This window comes from Ciconia boyciana, chromosome 16 (assembly GCF_034638445.1).
Source record: "Ciconia boyciana chromosome 16, ASM3463844v1, whole genome shotgun sequence".
NCBI classification, from domain to species: domain Eukaryota; kingdom Metazoa; phylum Chordata; class Aves; order Ciconiiformes; family Ciconiidae; genus Ciconia; species Ciconia boyciana.
In genome coordinates this window covers 959,597-984,056 of record NC_132949.1, presented here as the reverse complement: position 1 = coordinate 984,056, position 24,460 = coordinate 959,597, and the positions used below count along the sequence as shown (strand labels likewise).

At 44.6% G+C, this 24,460-nt stretch overlaps 1 protein-coding gene across 5 annotated transcripts in view; it reads right to left on the bottom strand.

The window, feature by feature from the left end:
* RNF213 (ring finger protein 213) overlaps positions 1–24,460 on the bottom strand; it is a 54,744-nt gene that overhangs the window by 26,117 nt on the left and 4,167 nt on the right. For 4 of the 5 annotated variants that reach the window (XR_012045428.1, XM_072881620.1, XM_072881618.1 and 1 more), the window contains exons 4-28: positions 23,316–24,002; positions 22,498–22,679; positions 21,644–21,802; positions 21,171–21,364; positions 20,655–20,935; positions 19,209–19,477; positions 17,931–18,119; positions 17,266–17,464; positions 16,536–16,591; positions 16,109–16,262; positions 15,460–15,615; positions 14,677–14,775; positions 13,736–13,858; positions 13,146–13,326; positions 12,375–12,548; positions 11,938–12,093; positions 11,055–11,647; positions 10,586–10,751; positions 9,730–9,947; positions 9,025–9,165; positions 8,655–8,816; positions 7,059–8,199; positions 5,159–5,352; positions 4,616–4,768; positions 319–3,912 (exon numbers count right to left, since the gene is read on the bottom strand). Coding sequence is in view for 4 of the 5 variants with exons in the window: in XM_072881620.1 (XP_072737721.1) it covers positions 319–3,912; positions 4,616–4,768; positions 5,159–5,352; positions 7,059–8,199; positions 8,655–8,816; positions 9,025–9,165; positions 9,730–9,947; positions 10,586–10,751; positions 11,055–11,647; positions 11,938–12,093; positions 12,375–12,548; positions 13,146–13,326; positions 13,736–13,858; positions 14,677–14,775; positions 15,460–15,615; positions 16,109–16,262; positions 16,536–16,591; positions 17,266–17,464; positions 17,931–18,119; positions 19,209–19,477; positions 20,655–20,935; positions 21,171–21,364; positions 21,644–21,802; positions 22,498–22,679; positions 23,316–24,002 (9,621 nt within the window). In the remaining variant the exon portion in view is untranslated. The remainder of the gene's footprint in view (positions 1–318; positions 3,913–4,615; positions 4,769–5,158; positions 5,353–7,058; positions 8,200–8,654; positions 8,817–9,024; positions 9,166–9,729; positions 9,948–10,585; positions 10,752–11,054; positions 11,648–11,937; positions 12,094–12,374; positions 12,549–13,145; positions 13,327–13,735; positions 13,859–14,676; positions 14,776–15,459; positions 15,616–16,108; positions 16,263–16,535; positions 16,592–17,265; positions 17,465–17,930; positions 18,120–19,208; positions 19,478–20,654; positions 20,936–21,170; positions 21,365–21,643; positions 21,803–22,497; positions 22,680–23,315; positions 24,003–24,460) is intronic. The other variant, XM_072881621.1, reaches the window with a different exon arrangement.

Below are 24,460 nucleotides of genomic sequence, written 5' to 3'. Positions count from 1 at the left end.
AGCAGCCTGTTTTGCTGGCTGTGTTCATGGACACAGAACTACTTTCAAAGTAAAGAGATGCATCAGCTGCCCAAACTCACTTAAAACCCCTGCTTGCCAGGGAGCATCAAATGCTGCTTCACGCATAGCGGAGGTATTAGATTCTTCAGGATGCAACACCACACCTGCTGAAACACCCACCTCTGCACATCTGGGCACTAAGCAGCAAGGCTGTTATCAGGTTTACACAGGTGTAGCCATAATGCAGCCCTAGCAGCATAAACCAAAAACCTCCATGCAGGCTGGGAGGGTTTTGGGAGGACGCTGCAAGATACTCACCTCTGTAAAGACCGTTTGGTACCCAGACCCAGTGTGGACATGAGCTCGGAGGAAGTCTGCAAAAGATGTGTGTTGCTGCTGCTTGAAGTATATATTGGCCAAAGAATCTGCCGTAAACAAACGCATCGAGTTGCAGAGGCGGATCACAGAGTCTGGGGTGGCACAGTTCAGCAGTGCCAGCTGGGCTTCTTTCTTCACGCAGGACATGAGTTCACCAGGAGGACACAGTGGTTTCAGCCTTTCTGTTGTCTGCAGGACCACTGAGGCACAGGTATTGGAGTGATAGCCCACGAACACATCAGAAGGGCTGTATTTCTGCTTGCTTATGAAGTGCTCTTCTGTATTGGCTGCAGTGAACTCATGCACCCACTTCTTCAGCTCTTCCACAGTTTCTCTTTGCCCCTTGTCCAGGACAGTACTGATATCCAGGTAGTGCTTTTCCAGCCTGTTGATCAGTGGGATGGGAAAGTGCTTATATACCACGTCTTTCTCCTCGATGACTATCAAACGGAACTTTGGGTGCACTCGGCACTTCACTCGGTGGGTGCCCAGTCCCAAATCAACATACTTCTGGCCAGCAAGGTACACGTAGTATTGATTGAGGGCATCGTAGAGGCTTTCATAAAGGTTTTGCAAGTTGAGGAGCACAACCGTTTGGCCAGTTTCCATGCAGACCTTCACACGGTTGATGTTCCTGCATATCTGGGTATACTCTTGGTCCTTCGGGAAACTGGAGCCAAAGATAATTTCTGGCTGTTGCCGGGCACTAAAAAAAACTTGCTGGAGGATCTGCAGTGCTGCATAATTCTCAGTCAACACAAGCAGGTACCTGCAATCACCATCCTGACCGCTGCTGTAAATGTTTTGTTGTACCAGCTCAATTCTACTGATATCACAAGCACGTATTTCTCCTTTTTCTGGTAACTGTGAGGTGAATATTTCCAAGGCATTGACATCATCTTTGCCACCAAAGTTACGAAGAACAACTTCAGCTATGTCTCGAGGTGTCGGCTCACTTTTGGAGCTCTTAGCCAAGGCAAAAATCATCTTTATGAGGCTGTAGTAGTCACGCAGACCAAAGAACTCCCTGTCTTGGGCCTTGCAAATATTTTCATATGCATCTGCAAAGTGACAAAAATACTGTTCAACATTCTGCAAAGCCCCTCGTGCTGAGCAACAAATCCCCTTCGCACTTTCTATGAGCTCTTCTTTGCTGGGGTCACCACGTGAGACAAAGATGCCTCGATTCATTTTAGCAGGATCCAAAGCCCAGTTGGAAATCCCAATGAAGCCAACCTTTTTGTGAGGAAGAGGGACATCATCTATACAGCCGTCTTCCAAAAGTGGATGCAAAGTCTTCAAGGGCATTTTGGGAGAATCTTCTGCCAGCCCAATTTCATCCAAAACCACCACTGAGACATACTCCTCCAAGTTCTTCCCTTCCTGGAATCGAGCACAGTGCTTGAAAGTGCCTATGATTCCCTCTGGAGTGGAGAGAGGACTGCACTGAAAAGACACTAGATGGATCTGCTTCAGGTCCTTGAACAAATCTGAATGAGCTGCTTGGCCCTGCATAGCATCAGCTACAATGGTTTTCGCAAGGGATTTGGAGCTCCCAGGCTTCCCAACAAGAAAAAGAGGGATTTTCAACTCGATGCAGATGACCATCATAAAGACATTCTCCTTCAAGGCCAAGTTTCTTGCTATGGTATCTCGGAGGTGCACACCACTCAGGAATAAGTCCTGCATCAGGGAGATTTCTTCCAAAATCTTTTTCTGTGTATCATAAGGTTTTGGAAGGACCTGGCTGATAGCACTCCTATATGCCTCCTTCTTTTCCAAGGATGCATGATAGCAGACCCCGACTGCCAGCACTAAGGACCAGATAATGTTGTTTCTCTCAACGGTGCTCTTTGGAGCTCTCTTCTCGGCAAGATACTTCTCCAGTTCTCTCAGCAGTAGTTTACTGTGCTTGTGAAACCACTTGAAAACTTCCATGCAGCGTTCCACATCCCGCAGGCTGACAAAGCTGCATTCATCGTCCCTCTGCCTCATGTATTGCTGGGAAGCAAAAAGCACTTCTGTAATTACCTCTGCTTCAAACTGGCTCATTGGGATGTGCTCAGTAACTCTCTGTACAATCTGTTGTATATACATTTTTTCAGTTAAGTTGTTCAGCTGCCCAAAATCCCACACTAATGGGATCATGCTGGGTGGGAGTGCATGGACCCGGTACACAAGCTGTCTCAGTGGAATTGATCCAAGCTTATCTTTCGTCTCGTCTGCTTTGACACGGTAGCCCAACCCAGCTAATTCCAAGCGTTGAATCATCTTTGGTGTGTGCTTACGGTAAGGGTTGCAGGCTGCTATGATCTGCAAGCCAGAGCAAGAGACCAAAGGCTTCCCCTGTACTGTGCGGTCACACAGAACTTCCTTGATGCTGCTTACAGCCTCTGTTGTGTTGGCTTCATCGAAAAAGAGGACTGTGTCCAACCCGTGCTGCTCCTTATTGGTTTTAGCAAGGGCTTCTGCTTCTTTGATCCTGGCATAAATCATCTCTGCAGTAGTACCTCCATGAACTTTTACAAGCTTCATGTTCTCTACCTCTATGTAGCTTCTGCGTAACTTGCACAGAAACTTTATAAGTCTGGTTTTCCCACAGCCTGTTTCTCCCATGATGACAACTGGGATGTTGCATCTGAATCGCATCTCAATAGCCAAGATTTTTAGCACATTGTCTGTTGTGAGTTCGTATGTCTCATCAGGGTCTATTACCCAGGGGATTCCCAAAACCATGCAAAGCTTCTCTAGCTTCTCATGACGAGGCAATTGATCAAACGGAATATTGAAGGGAACTCTTTGGAGTACCAAGCCGTTGAACAACTGTGAAGTCATGACATTTTTCTTGATAATGTTGCCATTCAAAGGATTAATGGCATCAACACCGCCACTGCCATTAGGCTGAAAGTAGAAACCAATGAATGTCATGGACACACGATCTTCATTGAAAAACAAATATGGATGAGGCTCAGACTCCCACTTTTTCCTAATGTGGAAAGGAAGAAGATCTTCTTCTGCAATGTTCTCCAGGTTGGAGGACTGCCTTCCTGAACTTTCATCAAAAATGTTTAGGGAGGGTGTTGCAAAATCCCTCGCCATTAAAATCATGAAGGTAACAACAAAGTTTTTGAAACCTTGCAAAGTGTCCTGGACAAAGTCAGGGTTGCAAAAGACAGAAGCTTCACAGTCTCTCAACTGAACATTGAGAAACCATGCGAAGTTTCGGAGTTCTGACCAGGAGGGATCTGCGATCCCGCAGTGCAGGAGGAACCGCTGCAGGCATTCTGCCGGGTTCCCTTCCACAGAGTGTGCTTTGTAACAGAATTTGTCCAGATTGTACCCCTGGTCAAATCTTTTCAGATACTGGAAAGGTCTCTGGAAAGCCTCACTGCAAAACTCCTCCTCGTCCATTCCTGGGTCTGAAACATCCCCAGACTGGTTCCCAAGTGTCTCCATTTCTAGTACTTCCTTGGGAGACTTGCATGTTACTTTAGGGAACACATCAAAGAAATTATACTTCTGGCTTGCTGACATCTGGAGTAAAGGAAAAGAAAACATGTCATCACAAAGCAGTAGCCCCAATCTTCTTCAGTTTATTTAATCTGTTCTTACAGTATTCTTGCCCAAAATCACAGACCTAACTGAATAACAGCAGCTAGCCTATACAACCGTGACACTTTTTCCCCTGTGCATCACTTTCTCCGCTTAAAGGGCATCACAACAATAAATCCTATTTCCTCCTACAGTCTCCTTCCTGTAACATTAGTCCTTTGTTACCTCCAGCCCCTTCTCAGTGCTACCTCAAAGAAAAAGAAAACTAAACCCAAGAAACTGTTGTTCTTTATCCCTGTCACTTCTACACTCTGTTCTTATGGCTGCATATAAACATTCTAGTACTTTCAAACAAGCAAAGTAACATGAAGAAGATTAGATTTTGCATTTTTATGTTTCCTGTAAATGTTACACTGGGGCCAGTGAGGCTTGGACTAGAGGCCTTCAGAAATTACCAACCCAAGAAAACCACAACAGGTATCGTTTACTGTCTAGTTTTAATATCACTTTGTACAACACCAGGGACACCACTTTGTAATGGAGATGCACAGTACACCCTGATACAAACAGGGAATTCCTACACTCTTTACAGTTATAGTCTCTACAACTCACGTGCAGCTATACACAAACATATGTGCAAAATGACTGAGAAATTAAAAGAAATCAAGTATTGCTGTGTACATACATGTCTTGCTGCTTTCTTTGGCACTGGTGATACCTCAAGGATTTCAATGATATACAAATGGCACTTCTGTCGTAGCCACATATTTCCATTATTATCTGTCAGATACTGCAAAACCAACAGCTTGAATAGAAACTCTGGAATTCCAATTTGTACCTATCACAAGAAAAGACACAAATGCATTTCCTCTTTATTTACTCATCATAACTTCACAGAATCATAGAACAGTTGAGGGTGGAAAGGATCTCTGGAGAGCACCCTGTCCAATGCCCCTGCTCAAAGCAGGCTCAGCTAGAGCAGGTTGCCCAAGACCATGTCCAGTCAGGTTTTTAATATCTCCAAGGTTGGAGGTTCTCTGGGCAACCTGTTCCAGAGTTCAACCACCTTGATGGTAAAGAGTTCTTTATGTTTCTTACTTGCACAACAATTAGAAAACACATCCTAGTGAAATGGCTTACTAAGAAACAAAAGCTTTAAGGAAACAACTTCTGCAAGGATCCGCACAGAACTTCTAGGACAAGGCACCTGTGGGAGGGATGTACTTACTGAAGAGGTGATATCAAAATGGAATATCATGGGCTTTGTCTGGTGTTTTCTCTTCAGAAAAGGCAGAAGAGATTTTAGCACTTTATCTTCATCCACTTCTGGTTCAATTAGTCTGATGGTTTTCAGAAGTTTTGTATAGTCAGGCTGCTCTGCTTGCAGTCTCTCATGTAGCCTCTTCACATACAGAGATTTCCCTGTTACCATAAAAAACACCAAAAGAATTAAAGCCATCAATATCAAATACATCATATTAAGGTCATAATAGAAAGACGGAAGTCAAATGCTTGAGTACCCTATCCTCTGAGATCTCTGAACCTTCCTGAAAGGCATTCCAGAAGACAAAAGACTAAATCTGGTTAGAGCAAAGCCATTTGTAATCAAAGCCATTGCTGTTGTTGGCTACTGAAGGCTGTCATTATCCACATGGCTTGTTTTGCTTAGACTACCTGGGAAAGGCTTTACTTTTTATTAGGACTTGAATCTATTCTACTACGTGGTTGTTTCTAGAGTCAAAACATGGTGGGGAGGGAATGGCTTTTGTCAAAGATAAAAGCACCCTCAAGTTTCCTATCTTATCCTGTAGAAATTAATTTTGCCAGCGTTCAGGCAATGCCAATGACTTGGGTTTGTTGTTTGCGGTTGGCTGCAGTCTGCATCTGCTGTTCCCCAGATTAGCACGGGGAATGGAAAACGTTCTATGTCCACTGGCTACATCCCATCACACCCTTTATGCCGTATGTAGTGAAGGAGCTGGCTGTGGTAGGTTCATTCCACAAATACTTCCCAGTTATGGGTGTCTGGGTAAAGCTGTCTCTTCCAACCTTTTGGAAGCTCCAGACTCACCCTCAGCAGTATGAAAGGTTTGTAACACAACAAAAAAGGGTTTATATAGCCTTCCAGACTGAAGCTAAGGCAGCAGCCATTCACAGATAACACCCAAGAGCTGCCCTGGGTTTCTGAAGTTTGACAAAGGATGCCATTTGTTACCAAAACTGTTTTGGATTTTCTCACTAATCGCTGGAAAACAACGTAGCACGCTTTCCCTTTTGAGCCCAGCCTTTTTCATTGGGGTGGTACTCTATCAAAGCCCAAGAATGGCTGCTGTAAGGAAAAAGCAAGGTCTGATGTTGCTCCTGTATGCATGCACTAGAAGTACTTCAGACTCAAAAGCTTACACAAGAAACACACGCAGCTGGACAGCCGAGCACTTGCTGGACTACCAGTCTCTAACAGGGGACAACAACTAAGGAACAGGGTAAGAACACACCTGACACACAGCAACTCCTTCCCAGTGTTTTCTCAGTGATTTGCATCTCAGGAACTCCAATGTCAGAGATAGCATCTTTGTGTTTAATAGCCCTTGATGGATGTTTCTCTTATGACTATATCTAATCACTTTTTAAGCCTGTGTAAAGCTTTGGGTTCCACAATTTAACTAAGCACTGTTTGAAGAACCACCGTCTTCTGTTTGCTTTTCAGCCTGCCAAGTAGTTTTACTTAATGCCCTCTAACTTTTTGCATTAAGAGACAGACAACAATCATTTCCTATGCAAGACAAACAGGCAGGCTTTACAACCCTTGTCCCATCTCACATATATTTTCCTACAGGCATATTTTAACCTCGGGAGGTCAGATTCATCTTATTCAGCATTAGCTATCTAGTTTATGTTAATGATGTAAGTCAGTAGAAAGAGACAGGTGTCAGATTAGCAAGATGAACCATCTGTAGGGATGCCTATCTCAGGACAAGATGAGCTGTCCTTACAGCTTTCACCTCACTCCACTGACTAGAGTCTGAATCATTCTTTTTGACTAGATGCTTATGACTGGAGCAGAAAACCTGGCAAGGTGAACCCCACTCTGGTTTTTAACAGACCCCGCTTTGCATGTGACATCTTACCCACGCCAGCTCTTTTGGAGGACACAATCCCAACACACATATTGTCCTTGAACACAGAAGCAGCTGAGCTTGAAGGCTGAGCGACTCTGTAGTGGTGCTGAAGGTACTGCTGGATTTCAGCTAGTGGCCTCTGGGGTATCATGTGCACTTTGTACTGGCTGAAGACAGAAGGGATGTAGCTGTGCTCCCTCTCGCAGTTGCACAGAATGACGAGGCGATAGGTGCTGTTGTAGTGCTGCAGGTGCTGGAATAGCTCCTCTGCTCTGCAGCTGACATCGTAACTCAGCTCATCTGCGTACAGCATGGTGTAAATTTTCCCGTCTCTGCTGCAGGGACTGAGGCACCTCCTGAGGAAGAGCCCCACTTGCTCAGCAGTGGTCTGAGGAGTGCACAGGAGAACTTCATCAAAAGCGGGAAGGGGCTGGTTGGGGCTGTTCATGTAAATAGCCAAAGCAGACGTGAGCACCTCAGAGCGAGGGCATATGATGAGGTTGGGCTGACCAACATACAGAAGATCCTGTGGAAAGTCTCGTTTGACACGCTCTCTCTCCCAGCTGGCCAGATTCTTCAGCCACCCACCAAGCGTATCAATATCCAGGCAGTTCGGAAGGAAGGAGCTCATGTTGCTCATGTAGCACTCCCAGATGCACTCCAGCTGTGCAGTCAGGTCCTTCCCCCCATCCAGCATCACTTGGAAGTCAGAAATAACCTTCCTTGAGCTGGGAGGCACCTCACTGCTGGAGGCTCTAAGGACATCCTGCTTGGTGCAGTTGTGTTTTAGGAATGAAAGCATCATCAGGGCACTCTGGCTGGGCATCCCCTGCCCCAGTTCTGTGCACAAATAGACCAACTGCTCAGCAGTGTAGTAGTTCAGGTAGAAATGCTGGAATCGTTTTTCATACATGAAGCTTTTCCAGCTCTCCAGGAAACTCTCCATTGTCTTGCAGAGGCTTGGGAGCACAGCTGACACATCTCCTTGCCCTTCTAGCACTGGGATCAGTCCCAAAGAGAAGTCTATAAGAACACATGATTCTCTATTGGGTGAACAATACACATGAGCAAGCCAGGAGCGGAAGAGCATGTTCCCAGATGAATAAAGGTCTATAAAGGCCTGTGCAAGTCTTTGGACATTGGAAAAGATCTGTGTGAGGATAGAGGAGAGATAAGAAAAACTAAGCTGATTTACCAAGACAAGTCTCAGTCATGAAACCACAGGAAAGACTTTCAATCAAAATAAAGGCTTTGGTCCCAAGCCAGGTGTGTCAGGCCTTCTACGGTAACAAAAGACTCTCTGTGGCTTTTTAACAGCGGTATCCCCAGGAAGCCAGTAAGGAATCCACAGCTTGCTACAAAAGCACAGCAACCCTCCTGGCCAGGAGCCATCCCCAGTGGAGCCAGAGGACAAGGGTACCAGTCCACTGTCCAGTCTCCAGCTTAGTTCCACCTTAACAGGGAACCAGAGGTAGGAACATCTATCTGCCTGCCACTATTCATCCCCAGCAACTCAGCTGTAAATCACAGTCTTAAGGGCTGATATTCAAGGCAAAATCCAACCCCAGCCTCAACATCAGTAACCCACTGGGTTTGAAATCTGACCTCAGAGAACTTCTCCACCTCCAAGCCTTGCTCTCCCTTTGCTGACATGAGCATCAGTTTGTTCTGCAGTTCACGGAGCTCTGCCAGAGAGTATTTCCACGACGCTTCATTATCCCTAGAGCTCCCTGGGAGGGTGAAGTGCAGGACATTGTCCAAAGAAACCTGCCAGAGAACAAGTCATTAGCACTGATATGCACTGAGGTTCCACTCCTGAGGCAGTGCTATGCCCAGCAAGGGGAGCACTTAGGAGGCAGCAGCTCCCAAAAAGGAACTGTGCAAAGTGGGAGAAAAGCTACAGCACATTGCTGACAGTCGCCAACATGACAGCAGCGTTACCTGCAGGAGGGGAGGGAAAGCCAAGCAGCCTCACCTTTTGGCCATCAGCTGGTGCTCTGAGAACATATATTCCTCTGCTGTTGATGGCAGCTGCTAGCGACAGCGACGAGAGCTCCACAGACCCGTGGCTCTCTTTCACTGTTTTCAACCACTCTAAGTGTTGAGCTGAAGCACACTGTGGGAAGAGAAGACACAGCACTACCTAATCGCTCTGACTTGGCGCTTCTTTGCAATATTACATCTGTGTCCAGGACAAACAGCTTGGGCTGGCATAAGAGTTTCAGGATGGGGAAGGAAGAAAGGAATGACTACGGGCCACAGCCTGATCTTTCTGCACAGCTGTTCTTTACAACACCATGGGAGGCTAAACAAACAGAGCCCACAGTCCTTCAATGCCTCTTGCTGTAGAAACATGCCCTGCTGCAAAGAATAAGACAGTTCCCAGCCATCTGCCTTCCCTCTTCTGCATCATCATTCAGACTCTTGCAAGAGCAAAGCTACACCATGTCACACTTGAAAGTCTCAGCAGTGCTCTGGAGAAATCCATGCTATACCAGTTACAGTTGCTGCAGTGAATTTTTGTGCCACAGAAACATAAAGATATTTTTCTTCCGATAACAAGAGCTGGTGTGATGTCCCCACACAAGTGCAATTTGCCCTGTGCAGTCAATCTTCCAGCCACTCTTGGAAGGCAGAAACACAAGAGGATGCAGAGAGGACCTGCTCCAGCAGAACTCACCAGTTTCTTGGGAAGATTCTCATCACTGTCCAGGGCTCGCCACAGCTTCTTCAAGCAGCACATGAAGTCCTCAAACCCCGACTCTTGCCTAAGCTCGTAGAGCAGGGAAGAGTAGCCATGCACAGTGTCATGGAAACACGCCACACGGTCCACATCCATGTCATTCTCCCCAGCAGAGATGGAGGCCAAGTCTACAAATACCTTCAGCTCATTTATATCTTAAATGAGATAAACACATGAATGAACAACAAATGAGGCCGCTTTAATGCAATTCCACATCACCACCTTTTACAGAAGATGCAGAAAGAATGCCTTTGAACTGCATCTCCTGTGCAACTTCCCTCCACCCATCCTGCCAGCAACTTCACTAGGCGATTCATCCACATGAATGACATCCTTGGCACTGGCTTTTCTCCGCATTGCACGAACAGCAGATTCACAGCCAGGATGGAAGCAGCACAAAGGATGTGTCTCTGTGCATGGAAGACAAGTGGGCTGGCAGACACACGACTCAGACTGCTGCCGTCCTGTTAAACGGATGGCCTCTGTTCTCTTAAATAACTGGTCTGAACTGACTAGTGGCAGCTATTACAAACCTTCAGAGCGAGCCCAGCTATTGGGCAGGGTAGCTACTGCGTGCTGCACGAGACTACAGTGGCATGGGCACGTTTAAAGGGACTACTTCATAGCACGTTCCACACCAAAACCCGTAAGAGATGCTTGTAACTATCAATACCAGAAGCTGTGAAGGCACAAAGGAGCAGATGGGTCAGGGACATGGCATTCCTTCTGCCCCCACTCAAACTGGCCTCCCTTCTAGTACTATTTGCCTAATTCCTTGGTGAGCAGCACACACCTTTCAGTGCTTCTCTGACCCAGCAGACAAACTCCTTCTGCTGGGCCAGTTCCCTCAGACACCCACGACGGTTCACCGTGATCCCCTGCAGCAGTGTCTTGGCATGCATAAGCTCAGGGCTGATGGAGTCCAGCTTTTGTGTCTTGTATGATTCAAGCTTTTCTGTCTACAAAGCAAGCGGTGCAAACAAACATTCAGTCTGGAAATGGGAAATACAACCCATTCTCCAGCAGGGAAAGGAAAGCCCTCTGCAAAGCCACACCCCAAACAGAATACCACCATCTTCTCTCTTTTAAGAAAGATTACACAAAAGCACTTTATTTGAACACTTAATTTTTATCTCAAATAAGCATTTTGGGATAAGGAATGGCTCTTGACAGACTGGGATAGACTTGCGGGAAGGTTCAGATTTACCCAAGCTTTCTAGCCAACACCCTGACAGTACAGAGCTGAAGAAGTGGATACTTACTATGTCCAACAAGTTTTCCAGGATACTGAAGTCACCAGAGAGGTTTAAACTCTCTTTGACATTGGCAATGATCTTCGCAGCATCAAAAGTTAAATGCATTTCATGGTATTGCTGGATCTGCTGAAATCGCTGATCAACCCAATCTGTGACTTCTCCAGGTCTAAGCTTACATATGGTATTTAGTTCAGTTTTGATACCTTCAGGATGATTTGTGAATTCCTGAAATATTGTATCAACTGCAGAAAGTGTGAGACTTCCAGATCTGAGATCATCATACAACCTTTCATAGCTCGCAAAACAAGGGGAGATTAGACTGCTGAAAACATTATCTAGGTCCAATGCAGGAACAATGTTGTTCTCCTCCTCCTCTTCTGAACTTTCATACTCCTCTCCTGCCTTCTGCGCTGCTTCCTCCCAGAACTGCTGGAAGATCAGGCTATCCTTAAAAGAGTGCATTTTCTGGGCAAATTCTTTCAGCTTTGGGCTCAACCTGTAGTAGGTCTGCAGGGGTCTCTTTCCCACATTCACAACTGTATTTAGTCTTTTTGAGCTAAGATCTTCCAAGTATTGAAATTCCACTTCACCTACATCCACTTTAAAACAGAGAAATAGGTCAGAGATAGATCAGATGCCTACCCTGCATCCAGCTTACTTCATCTAATCCGCCAGGTCGCAAAACGCTATTGGGCACGTGGACCCCTACACATATCATGTGATGCATAAGCACTCACCGGTCCCTCAAATGCTCTAGGTTTACTTCCCCCACCCCTCCTCATCCTTGCTGTAGTTTAGAATAAAACCTTATTTACAAGGCCTAGTCGTTTTCAAATAAAATTATGTTTTCTGGAGTTGCCACTTTCAAATCGCTCCCCCAAAACAGTACCTTTCACAGATGCCTGCACCTTCCTACACATGCTCAGAAAGGTTCTTATTGCTTTTTTCTCTTTTATGAGAAGTGTTACTTCTTCTTGCCTCCTCTGCAGCAATTCTTTCAGTTCTCTCTGGAGTAGTTCTTTGTCTTGTAACGGCTGCTGGTGCTCTGAAAGAAAACTCATCTGTAGTCACAAGGCAGACACTTCCCACCCCCTGCACCCATAACTCAGGTTTGGATTTGCAGAGTCACAAACACCACAGTGAAATGCAGACAACACAAACTGGAGCTGGGAGCTCCACATAAAGGACAAAGACAAGGGCAGCACTGCTAACTGCTGATGCACCTAATTAGCATTACTAATCACTGAAGGAGGTTAACAGAGTAGGCCATCGATCACTACACTGATGCCATAAGCCAACAATGCCACCTTTGAATGGTGTTCTTACTTATCTCCCAGATACAGATGAACTGTTTCTCATGCTGGAAAATCTCTTCCAGATGTTTCACAAGGATGCACCCTCTCTGGATGTCATCGGTGACACTCGTAAACACAGAACCTGCTGTGGCCATTATATTCTTTGCTTCATCTGTAAGTTTTTCTAGGAGCTTTGCGTTCGTTCCTGTTCCAGAAACAAAGCATGTAAAAACTAGATCAGCCCTGCTTCACAAAAACTAGGCAGAATCAATAACTATTCAGTGTCATGATACAGAGTCCTTCCATTTCCCATTTGAATCCCTCCCCAAAAGCCTGTGAACTCATCACACCACCCCCCAACCCCACATGTTTTTCTGAACAGAAACAGCCAGGATCTCAGGAGAGCAATTCAGAAACCTTCCCACAGAGAGCCCATACACAAAACCTGTGGAGGAAACACAAGCCATTTTGATCCATTCACATGACAAACACTTTTGCATTTTTGTGTAGCAATAACTTATTAGAACTTCTCAGAGAAAGAAGTTACGTTCTACAAATCCACTCAAGCTACAGGTTCAGCAGTCCAGTACAAATCCTGAATTGGCTGCAGCGGATTAGCACAAGAGGAATACCAGCTCCCTCTCCTTAGCCCTTCCTCTCCAAAAACAGGCTGAATACCTTGAGCTTTGAGATAGGGAATAAGAGAACAGGACAATTTTTATACATTTGTTTGCTGCTCTGCAAAGTGGGAGTGCAAGGCAGAGAACAGCTTTTCATAGACTCCTATATCTAACAGACATACCATTAAAGCTGAAGATATGTTTGACATCAGGCCAGGTAAGCACGTGGTGCAAAATCTTATCAAAATTATGCTCAGACTGCCCACTCTTGATTGGCCATGACTTCACAATAATAGTTGATACAAGCTGGCTGAACTGGCCCATGTTGTAGGAAGATATCTTCTCAAGGAGATTGCTCTGAGTCTGCACAAGGCATACAAGACAGAAGGGAGGAATGCATCAGTGTTTTGGATTGTACTGCATCCATCTGTCTCAGGATCAGGCACTGATGTCAAGAAGTCACACCTCCAGTGCTGAGGCATATTCCAAAAAAGCCGTATGACGTGACTGACACCAGAAGCCACAGTGGCAAAAGCAATAGAAGTATTTTTCATGGACCCTTTGTAAGTGGATCCTCATTTCCTGATTTCTTGTCAATTTTTTTTGTTGTTGGTTTAACAAACTTAAACAATCCACAGCAACTCAAGCAATAAGAGACTGAATGTGCAACTCTCCTTCTACCACAATGCACGTCCCTATACTATGCAACAGGATTTCTATGCAACAGGAAATTTGACTTTTCCTTTTCCTACCTTGAGAGAAAATACAATACCTGGCAAGCCACAGTCACAGCCTCTGTGGCACAGTTACGGAAACACCAGTCAATGGAAGAGTCGAGTTGTGTAAATTGGTAGTGCTGGCAGCAGTAGACTAAGATTTGGTTAACTGGAGGCTCCTATAGGGCAAAAGGGAGATTTCTTATCAATCTAAAATTTCCAAAGTGTTTCTTCTGAAAGCATGAAGGAGTGCTGCTATTAAGACAATAAAAGGAACTAAGTCAAAAAATTTAAGTTTCCTAGTGGAGCCAAGCATCAGCCCATTTATCAGGGCCTGGAAGAGAGAGAAAACACAAAGAAATGCTTGGAAAATCTTTCCATCTAAAACGTGTGGTTACCTAATATGCATCTCTCCAAGCCAAGCTTCCACCAGGAAATATTTGTTTCCTGATTATACCATGAAAATCAGTGGCTTAAAGAATTTTGCAACTGGCATAGAAAGGAGATAAGAAGATATACAAACTCAATTTAGAAAGGACCTACACATTTGGCTGTGCATTTGGGAGCCTGGACAACACAATTTCTGCACAATGAATGAAAACAGACAAGCGCCAGCTTTGCTTCTGTAAGTCCTTGCGGGCTTACTTTACACCCACTGTTTCTTAAAAACTATAGGGGTGGTAATTGCTCAAAAGGTGCAGCTTCCTTTAAAGCATCAGGGTATCAATCACTGCTAGAAACAGACCAGCACTGCAGCCAGGCTAGCACGCTACTGGGGTCTGACACCAAGAATACAGCATGGTACAGTTTCATGTCCAATTTTTGAGCCTCCAGAACATGGTTTATAACAGCAATAGCTATTTTTATGACCAAAGCCACAGTGTTTTCACGTGCCCGTTCAGGTTCTAGAAGCTATTCTCTAAGCACAGTAGAAGACTGTTTATCTGCTCTGAACTTGGCCCACCAGCACGCCGTGGCTGCCTGTAGCCTCCCCTACCTCCTGAATTCTTCTCTCCAGATCTGTAAGTAAAGTCTTCTTCCACCTCTCAGTGAACTGTTCATCTGGAAAGATGATCTTCACAAATTCATCCCAGGCCTGCAGGTGAGAAGCAAACAAACCCAAAACACTAAGTGCTGAGCCTTAACATTCAAATAAGGAAATTAAAAGAAATTAAATCAGGAAATAAGGAAATTAAAAGGCCTCACACTCCTCAGACAGTCTGCAGTCCTTTCAAATGTTTCCATCCAGGAAAAAAAAAGAGCACTCCCAGAGCTGCAAAAGGCAGCTTTTAAGCCCAAACAGTGTCAAAATGTCCCAGTTGCTAAAGGAGACATTTGGATGAACAACTTCCACTTTGATGCTGGAAACTGTCCCAGGGAGGGCTGGGAGCAGAGTGAGTCAGACTGAAAGGGGCTGCTCTGTGCTTTGCCTGCTGGAAGGCCTGAAGGTCAGTAGGACATACAGGGTGAGCAAGACAACAGCTCCAGCTAAATGCCAATAAGGGGCAGCTCCTCAACCCAGCAATGCCTCTTGGAACAGCCGAGAAAAAGGAGAAACATGGTGAGCTGAGCAGCACTAATTACAGCCCTTTGCTTTTCAGCCCAATAGCGTTTAAAACAATGCAGCTTCTCAGCTTGTAGTCTGTACTGCCTCTCCCCATCTCATTCCTTACCCAGCCACAGCCAATACAGTTCCCAGCAAAGAGCCATTAGACTAAAGACTATATGGTTAAGCTACAGTAAAACACATTTTTATTCATATTATTAGAAGATGACAAACCCGAAGTTCCCAACAAGAAGAGAATGTCACATGGTCCAGGTATTCTTTCAATAAGTTCTGGTTTAAAACATTTCTGAACCAGGTTCGAGTGTCTCTCAGAGCTTCACTGAACCGTTCCACCACTGGAACTTCCTGCACATCATCTCTTGGAACCTGCTGGACACACAGGAGAAGGAAAAAACACAAGAACAGTTCAAGCAGGAGAGCAACGTACAACTGATTTAAATAACTATTTCTAAAAGAGACTGCCTAAATGCATCCAAAGCACAAACATGCCCAGCAACAGAGACCCACCACTACTTTAATAAAGGATAGAAGGAGGCTGGGAAAATGCAATGCTTACAAATTGTGCTTAAGAACGCTTATGTTGTCTTTACTTCCTGGAATATGTTTAACAGAAAAAAAACCAGACATAAAACAAAACCCATGAGAGCCAGCCTAGGCATTTGACCTTATTTTCAGTAAGAAGAATCAAAATCATTAAATGATTTCACAACTCTTTGAAAGTACCACAATCTTGGTTAATTTAGAGTATTAAGTTTTCCAAATTGAGAATGGATATGATCTAAAACAAATCTGTTGTACCATTTTTGTAATACTTCTAGATATCTTGCTCATATCAACCCATGAATGGTTCCTTGGTACTCACTGCTGTGGGCTGAAGCTTGGCAACCTTCGAAATCATCATGGCAGAAGTGGCAGGAATTATGAACGACCCCCCCCACTTCACGTACTTGCAGATCCTCTTGTGCAGCTTGAGGCAACATATCAAGCAGGACTGCCAAGAGCGAGCTTCCAGACCTCTGAAGGACAGGAATAAAGAGGAAGAATTTATTTTCTACTGGGGGGGGGGGAACACCACAACCTCACCAAATTCAATACAGTGTGGCAACTAACCATCCCTCCCTCAGATGGATTTAAAGAAAATGTTGCTATCTGACAGAGGGATAGAAATACAGTATTCTTTTATTCATACAGATTTCAATGCACACATTCAAGTTACAAGCATAACCCCACCCCACAGGCATGGCGTAAATAAAGAGGACGATGCTCTCACAAAAGTGCACTTCAGTTACCTGGCCTGTTTCTCATCCAAGGTACACAGCAGTGTCTTTAGAAGATTCTCTACTACCTAAGAATTGAAAGACAGAAATATTAAACTGTGGAAGGAATTTTACAGACTGGTTTCTCATTTGTTAAAGGCATGCTGTGAAAGAGGGAATTCAGTATTCTTCCATGCCTTCTCCAACATTTTTATAAATACGCTACAAAACTGAAAAAATTATTTACTGGATGTCAGAGTCAACATATAGGTGGCTATTATTTGTACATGCAAAACCTGCACTTCTTACAATCTAGGGGTTTAAAATTTTTTATTATTATTATTAGTTGCAATGTCCAGTTCCTGCTGTCCTCATACAAATAAAAGTGTTTTCACAACAGGCAGGAAAATCTCTCAAACCAGCAGCACCTCACCCAAACCCCCAAGAGCTGTGCAAAAAGTTTCAGGCAGCCGTCTGAGGATCTCAGGATTAAAATATTTGCCATCAGCAACTAAAAGCAAATCCAGATAAGCAGACCCTTCTCTCATCAATGCCAATGACATTTTTTGCTACAGATACCTCCTCTTAGGAGTCTCCTACTTCAGAGCAACTATTTTTGCTTTTTGATAAATTTTAAGCTCTTTATGCTCTGACTTGCTACCAACCACATTCCCTTCAGTGACAGTCGGTTCTGCTAAAAGGCACACTACAGCCCAATTTCAGCCTTTATCCCTTAGCTGGGTAAAGCTGCCAGAAGACAAACCTTAAAACTGTTCCACGAAAGGTCAGTGTTCTCTAATCTGTAGGAAACACCTTGAAGAGTAGTTAACAAACCACTGGAGAAGTCTTTTATAAATTCAGCCAGGCTCTCCAGGGGCAGCACACAGATCCAGGACTTGACTAGAGTCCTATCAAATTCCATCAAGTATTTCTTTTCTTTCATTAGTTGCAGTAGGGGAACCCTGGATGGAAGACAAAACAAAATCAAGCTCTTATTCTCACTCCTCTGCTTTTTTCATTTACAGCTGAAGATGGGCAGAAGACCCCAGTAATCACAGAAGCAGTGCCAAACTACTGAGCAGAAGCACTCAAGGAAAATAAACTCCGGGTCTTGCTCAGATTCTGCACAACACATATCATGAGCTGCTTTAACTCACGCCAGGCATCACCAACCACACAAGCTGCTCCACGGCTTGCAGAATTAAGGGTTGCTTGTGTCTGAACAGTAATATACTGCACAGCTTTGCTGTACACCATAGGCTCTGAGCAGCCAATATGGTCTGTGTTCATGTATCCCAAATATCCACCATCAACATGCTACGTTTCTTATTTTTAAAAACAAGAGAGTTAGAAAAAAGAGATGAAGGTGACCACCAACAACTACAATGTCAAGGCACTGGATACAACTGGTAATTCTGGAAAACTCACCCATCTTGCTTCTTCCTTGTTTCAGCAAATGGAAGCCCTTCCAGCCCTGCCCACGCATCCTCTTCCATCAACAAGTGGTCATGCTGCAAAGGAGCAGCAAAGAAATGCAGAAGAGGAAGAATCCACACCCACTGGTCTACTTGGTCATCAATGCATCTCTGGCACAAGTTTGTCAGATAAACCTTCAAACTAAAAAAAAAACAAAAAAACCAACAAAAAAAACAAAAGAAACACCCACTGTAAAAGAATAGCTTTCTTTTTACAGGACTCAAGAATGTCCTTGGGGGGCAGGGGGGGGGAGTGGGGGAAGTCTTCATCTCAGTCTTGCGATGTACCTTCAAATAACTTCTGATAATTCTTTTAGCTCAATCTTATGGTCATTGAAGAGTATATACGGTAAAAGTTTAAGGCTCAAAGCTGTAAATCTTACCTGAATCTCTCTGCACAAACCCTACTAATATAGCGCTAAGAAGTGCCAATACTTTATCTACAGTTTCCACGTGAGCCCCCCCAGCTCAGTCAGGGATCGAGTGACACAGATGCACAGAGCCAGGCATTCTAAGGATAATTCTCGGCCTCCTTGGTTGGGCTGAAGTACTAAAAAAGCCTCCAAAAAGAAATTTAATAGCTGCAGCTGTGCAAGTGAAGAACTAGAAATTTGAGTGCCGGATAAGCAGTTAGATAACAGTCTAATAAGCAGGCACTCTGAGGAAAAAAATCAACAAAAAACGTGTGTAATGATGCACGTCAGAGGAGACAAGAATCAAAATACAGCATTTAAATTTAAAGGAGTAAATACATGATGATCCCAAACATTGAGGTTTATAAGTATAACTAACAAAAGGTAAGAAGCTAGAAGCTGCTTGACAGAAAAGGATAACAAATAAGATTTTATATATAAAGAAAAAACAATAGTTTTAACTCAATCTACTACTCTGGCAACAGTGACAAGTTGCAATAAGGGAAATCCTGTTTGGACAAAAGAAAACATTGTTCACATCAAGAAAGGTAAGTGAGTGTAAGAGGGCCTCAGAGAGGTTGTACAATCTCCATTCCTGGAGTTTGTCAGAACTCCACTGCAACCTTGCCTGGACATTAGCTCTGCTTTGAGCAGGAGGTTGGAACAGAGACCTCCAAAGATCCCTTCAAATCTGATTTTTTTTTCTGATTTTCTGACACTAGAGAGCTGAATCCCTTATTGCTTTATCACAGGGTGCTACGCTTGCAGCAAAACCAGCCCAGTTAGTTACCTTGTAAGTGCTCCAGTAACATACATACCTAGCAACTGCTGCAAAAGCCTTTTTGATATCATTAATTTCATCCCATATGGCCTGTTGTGACACCTTATCCAAGCACAAGAGCCTACACAGGTCAGCCAGATCGCTTTTAAATGCCGGCAGCTCCAACTCTTCAACCACTGTGAGAATGGTGAGCCCCAGAGCTAGTTTACTTTTTATTACTATGTTCTCCTGCGATGCATTTGCACTTTCTGCTGCAAGGAAAGGACGAGCTATTTTCCTCATATATTTTAGCAGCAAATCATTCACCTAGGATAAGGAAGAGAAGAAACAAACCAACCACAGCATTAGTTCCCCAACAAGTCTTTTTCTTCTGAAGCCACTTTCTTCTGCTGGTTACAGTGAGGACACTCGATAGCCCTGTACACCCCCCAGCACCACGGTGGTACCGGGATCTAAAGCACACACGGTACTGACCACCACCAGCACATCAGGCGCGGTACCCCAGTACCTGTGACGGTTTCGTGCCCCTCTGTGCTACCAGCGCCCACCACTCACTGCTGCACCTTCCCACACCCAGCAGAGCTGGGGAGCATCACGGGGCTGGGGCAGATGTCAGGAAGGGAACCGGTGAGCCGAGCAGTTGTACACCCAACGCTGCCTTATGTCACCATCGCATGCCACAAGCAGACTCCGGCTTCCCAGCGGGCTCAGGCTTGGTTGGGAGTCAGCGAAAGGGGAGAGCTTTCTGTCCTTACCCACAGCGCCCAAAAGCTACTCTGAAATCACATCCAGGGGGTCCATAGTACTGTGGTGCTTGGTGATACCAAAATCACCCTTCTGAAAACCAGCAGCGACATGAAACACCCGTGGGCTCTGCTGAGCTGGGCGGGTATGCCATCTTGTGGCCTCTCCCACATCACCAGGAGGAGGGAGGCTGCAGAGAGTTAGAAATGAGCAGCCCTGACACTGGTCCAAAGCCCCCAAAAAGACAAAGTGACGTTTCTGCCATATTTCATAATTATGGCCAGGTAAGAAATTTAGGACTCCAGAAGCCCTGTCTGCATCACTGCTTAGAAGGACCAGGAGGAGCTCGTCTCAAAAAAAAAAAAAAAGGCAGGCTTGGAGTCCAAGATGGGTGCAGAGAAGTTGGCAACAGAGTGACTGGCAGCAAAACTAAAGGGCCAGGCTTAGGAAATTAATATCCAGACACAAAACCCACTCAAGTAAGAAGTCACCACATCACAGCTCTGCTGCTGACCAACATGGGATATTCAGAACAGCGCCTAATTGCAAAGGTGTGACTGAAGTTCCCAAGGCAGACAGTGGCAGTCACCCGGGAAAGGATCCCCACTGGTTCTGTCACATCTGAACTTTTTGACTGGAAAAGTAAAGTTAACCCAAGAAGGTCAACAGCAGAATTAAAGTTTGTGTTTAGTAACTGAATGTCTGTTTTCTAGTATCTGTTAAAAGAAAAACAGATTACCTGTTGGCTGCCAAAGTTTAACTCTGTCCATGGCACTGCACCGCCATCATATATCTGTGGGTCTCTTGTAACAACATAAAACTGTCGCAGCTGGAAGACGAAGTTTCTCAGGTTGTCGGGACTCCAGGTTTCAAGAATGCTGAAGATATTTTCTAACATAGTATTTGCAGCTATTATCTTCCCTTCCACCACGTCTTTGTTTTTACTGCCAGAAAGCGTCTTCCAAAAGTTTTTCACTATAGAAGGCTTTGCACACACAATATCATCATACTGATGCCATTCTAGAATAAGCAACACAGATGAGAACACAGGGAAACAATCATTTGAAAAACAAACACTCATTTGTGCATGCCTTCACTCTTTCAGCTGTCCACAGAAATACCCCCGCTGACCCATTAAGTTTCCAACTTCAGACAGTGCTGTCTAATAATAATGCTAGTCCATATGAAATTAAGAGATCCCACCAAAAAAAACCATGGATCATCCCAATATGCAGATCCAGTCAGAAAAGCTCACCTCCATTGTTGAGCAAGTGGACTCTTATGAATAAGCAGCGATTCACATAATTACTTAACTCTGGACGCTTGTAAATAAATTCATAATCCCCTTCACCACAGGTAACCCAATATTTGTAAGGAATGTGTTTATTCATATTTTCTTTTGCAAGAATTACAGTGCCTTCAATGAGGTATCCATGTTGTTCTAGATGCCTAGGAAACACAAAACACAGCAAAGGAGGGCAAAGGACATGTCAGCTGATCTATATACTTCCTTTTCCACACATCACTCCATTTTTAATAGGACTGGTGATTATTTGTTCATGATTAAAATTTTAGAATAGTTATCTCCACTATGAAAACCCTTTGCAGCAATACCCACCTATGGACATATAGCGACAGCCTTACGTATTCAACGAAGTACCACATTGCATCCTGTGCTCCAGAGCCAAGACACTCCTGTGCCTCTGTGTGACTCCAGAGGGTACTTACTTGGTGCAGTTCAGCTCACAAATGTTATCCTTCCAGTTTGCATAGCCAGAAATCCCTTCAGCCCTGATGAACACTTTATGGGTCTCAGGGTTTAGTTTGAAGTCTTTGGACAATATTGCATGGAAATATACTGTAACACCATCACTTCGGTTCACAGAACTACAAGAAAGAATTAGAAGGAAAATAGAAAGAATTCTAATTTTTACTTTTTTTTTTTTTAAATTGCACAAATCATTAAAAACAACAAATAAGATTTGAGTCATTAGCTTACTGGATGCTCTGTCAGCAGTTCACTCAAACTGATACATAGCAGGCCTAGTGTAAAGCCCAGTGCAAAAAAAGTAAAATGGGCTCCTAAAAGCAGCATGAAATGCTCTGGCCACGTGCATCTGGGTCACTGCATTGGTAAGCGAACAGAAATACCTCACCCAGCAGAGTCACCTGAAATGGCTAAGCTTTATCCCTCTTCCAGGTCATACACATTAAGCAAAATGAGTCATACTAATCAAAACAGCCCTTCACACCATTAAAAGAGTTACATGTGTGAAGCACATGTCGCTCATAAGAGTAAGAAATAAGAGGGCAATCTCTTTTTTCTATTCATCAGATACTCAGAAAGGTTCAAGTACCAAGTGTACCACATTACTTGTGCTGCAACTCCCGATTAAACATTGGCTCTCTTTTGCACGAGCAGGAGTTCACCTCAGTTTTAAGGCAATTCTATATCCACGTATCCAAGATCCATGCAGACCTAATCTTAGTACTTCAATGCCCTGCTTCAGTCTGGAGTCCTCTAGTCCTCACACCAAATCCTGTAAGTGAAGAATGCTGGGGGGCAGCAGGGGTGTTCTCACCTTTCTATAATCTTATCCACGGGTTTCTGGTTCCTTTGTTGCTTTTTGTCCTTGCGACTGTCTGTTACGGCTGAAGCATCATCCTTTCTAGCAGCCTCAGGTCCTTTGGTCTGATTTGTCTTCTCAGTTACTTCGTGCACTTTCTCCCTTGGGGTCTTCTTTTTCTCCTTTGTGTCTTCATTCTGCGATAGGAACACAGACAATGCCCAATTAAACAGGAGACCCTGGAAGTACAACATCCGCAGAAACATCCAACATCTTTTCAGACAACTAGGAATATCCAGAAATCACAGCATACCAGCTAGCTTCATACTTCTAGAAATACTAATCCCTCACTGAGGGAAGCTACTGGTTAAGGAAAACAGCGCACGATTGCAAGAGGAATCCAACCCAAACACATTGGCAAGAAGTCAGGTCAATAAGCCACAGGTCCCCAGAGGATGGAGCATAAAGAAAATGAAAGATAACCAACAGCAACTTACAGCTTCACAGGCCTGTCCATGAGTGGAGCACAGACACCTACAAAGCATGAAGATCTCCTCGTTAGAGGAGATCCAACAGAGCTGGCTGGAGAAGACACAAGTTCATAGCTCCCGGGAGTAACTGAGCAACCACTCAGTGAGAGAGCTGTGCTAGAACTACCATACAGGAGAACAAAACTCGATAAAGAAGCACTTCATAATGTTCCCTGCTTTCTCCCCATATCCCCAGCCTCATGGTCTTCAGCTTTACTGACAGCACAAAAGAATCACAGTTATAACGGGAAACTTTGCCCAGCTCAACCAAATACTCACCAGAGTGTTCACTCGCACACTTACCTTGGAAGTCGAACAGCTCACTTTCTGGCTTGTGTCTTCTTTACCCTTCCCAGCCTGCAAGCTTTTGACCACAGGTGGAGTCTTTGTGTCTTGACTTTGATGTTCAGCACAAGGAGTCACAGGCTTACTTTTAGGTGCTCCTGTACCAGGGGACAACCCAGAGGAAATGCTCGCTCTCTCCCCTGTTGAGGCCAGTTTCTTACTCTTACCCGAGGACTGGGAATCTGGTCTGGTTTCTGGGACTTGGCCAGCGTTAGGGGCACAACTGCTCCCTTCCACGTTACTCCTGACCGTTGCTCCGCACCCTGTGGTACTTCCACCCCCCGCCTTCTCCTTTGGGGCTGCAGAGCTTGGAGATGGGGCAGCCACATTTTCCGTGCTGCTCTGCTTTGGTGGGGTCACCACATCTACGCTGCTGTGACTGCCTTCTGCAACTGCTTCCAGACTTCCAGCTTCCTTTCCCAAGAGACCCAACGCCCTGTTGCTTTCATGTGCGCCTCCACTGTCACCAGCAATTAAATCAGCACTCAGTTTCGCTATTTCACTGCCTGGGGTTTGGATTTCTTGTGGAATAACACATGTATCAGGCAATTCTGTGGCTTGAGCTGGTGCTGTGCTTAGAGAAGGCAGAGAGTCCTGCTCCCTGGAGTTGGAAGGACCCTTCTTTGCTTTACTCCTCCTCTTTTTCTGTTAAAAAAAAAAAAGAAGGAACAACACAATGTTATTCATTGTCGAATAAAAATTCTTTGTCACCCCCTCCACTGCAGCTAGTACCAACATCTTCCTGCTACACTGGGTTAATGGAGAATGATCAGGAAGAGAAGGGACAAGACCAGCTACCATCTTCTATAGTAGGTGAAATGCAAGTAACTCTTGAGAATGCTGTATTTTTAATATTCAAGACTTTCTCAGCAGGAACACAGAGCAGCGCTGGGCATGATGCTCATTAACAAGATCAGACCAATTACTAAGCTGACTTCTGTACTGTTTCCCTCAATGCAGCAAAGGTACTGTCAGGGGGAGCTGTACTGCTCAGCACATCAGCTGTCCGCATACGCAACACTTAACGTAAGCAAATACATCTACAGTTTGCCTAGGAACACAGGCAGCAGCATCCAGATGCAGGCCAAAGGGATTCGTGGTGA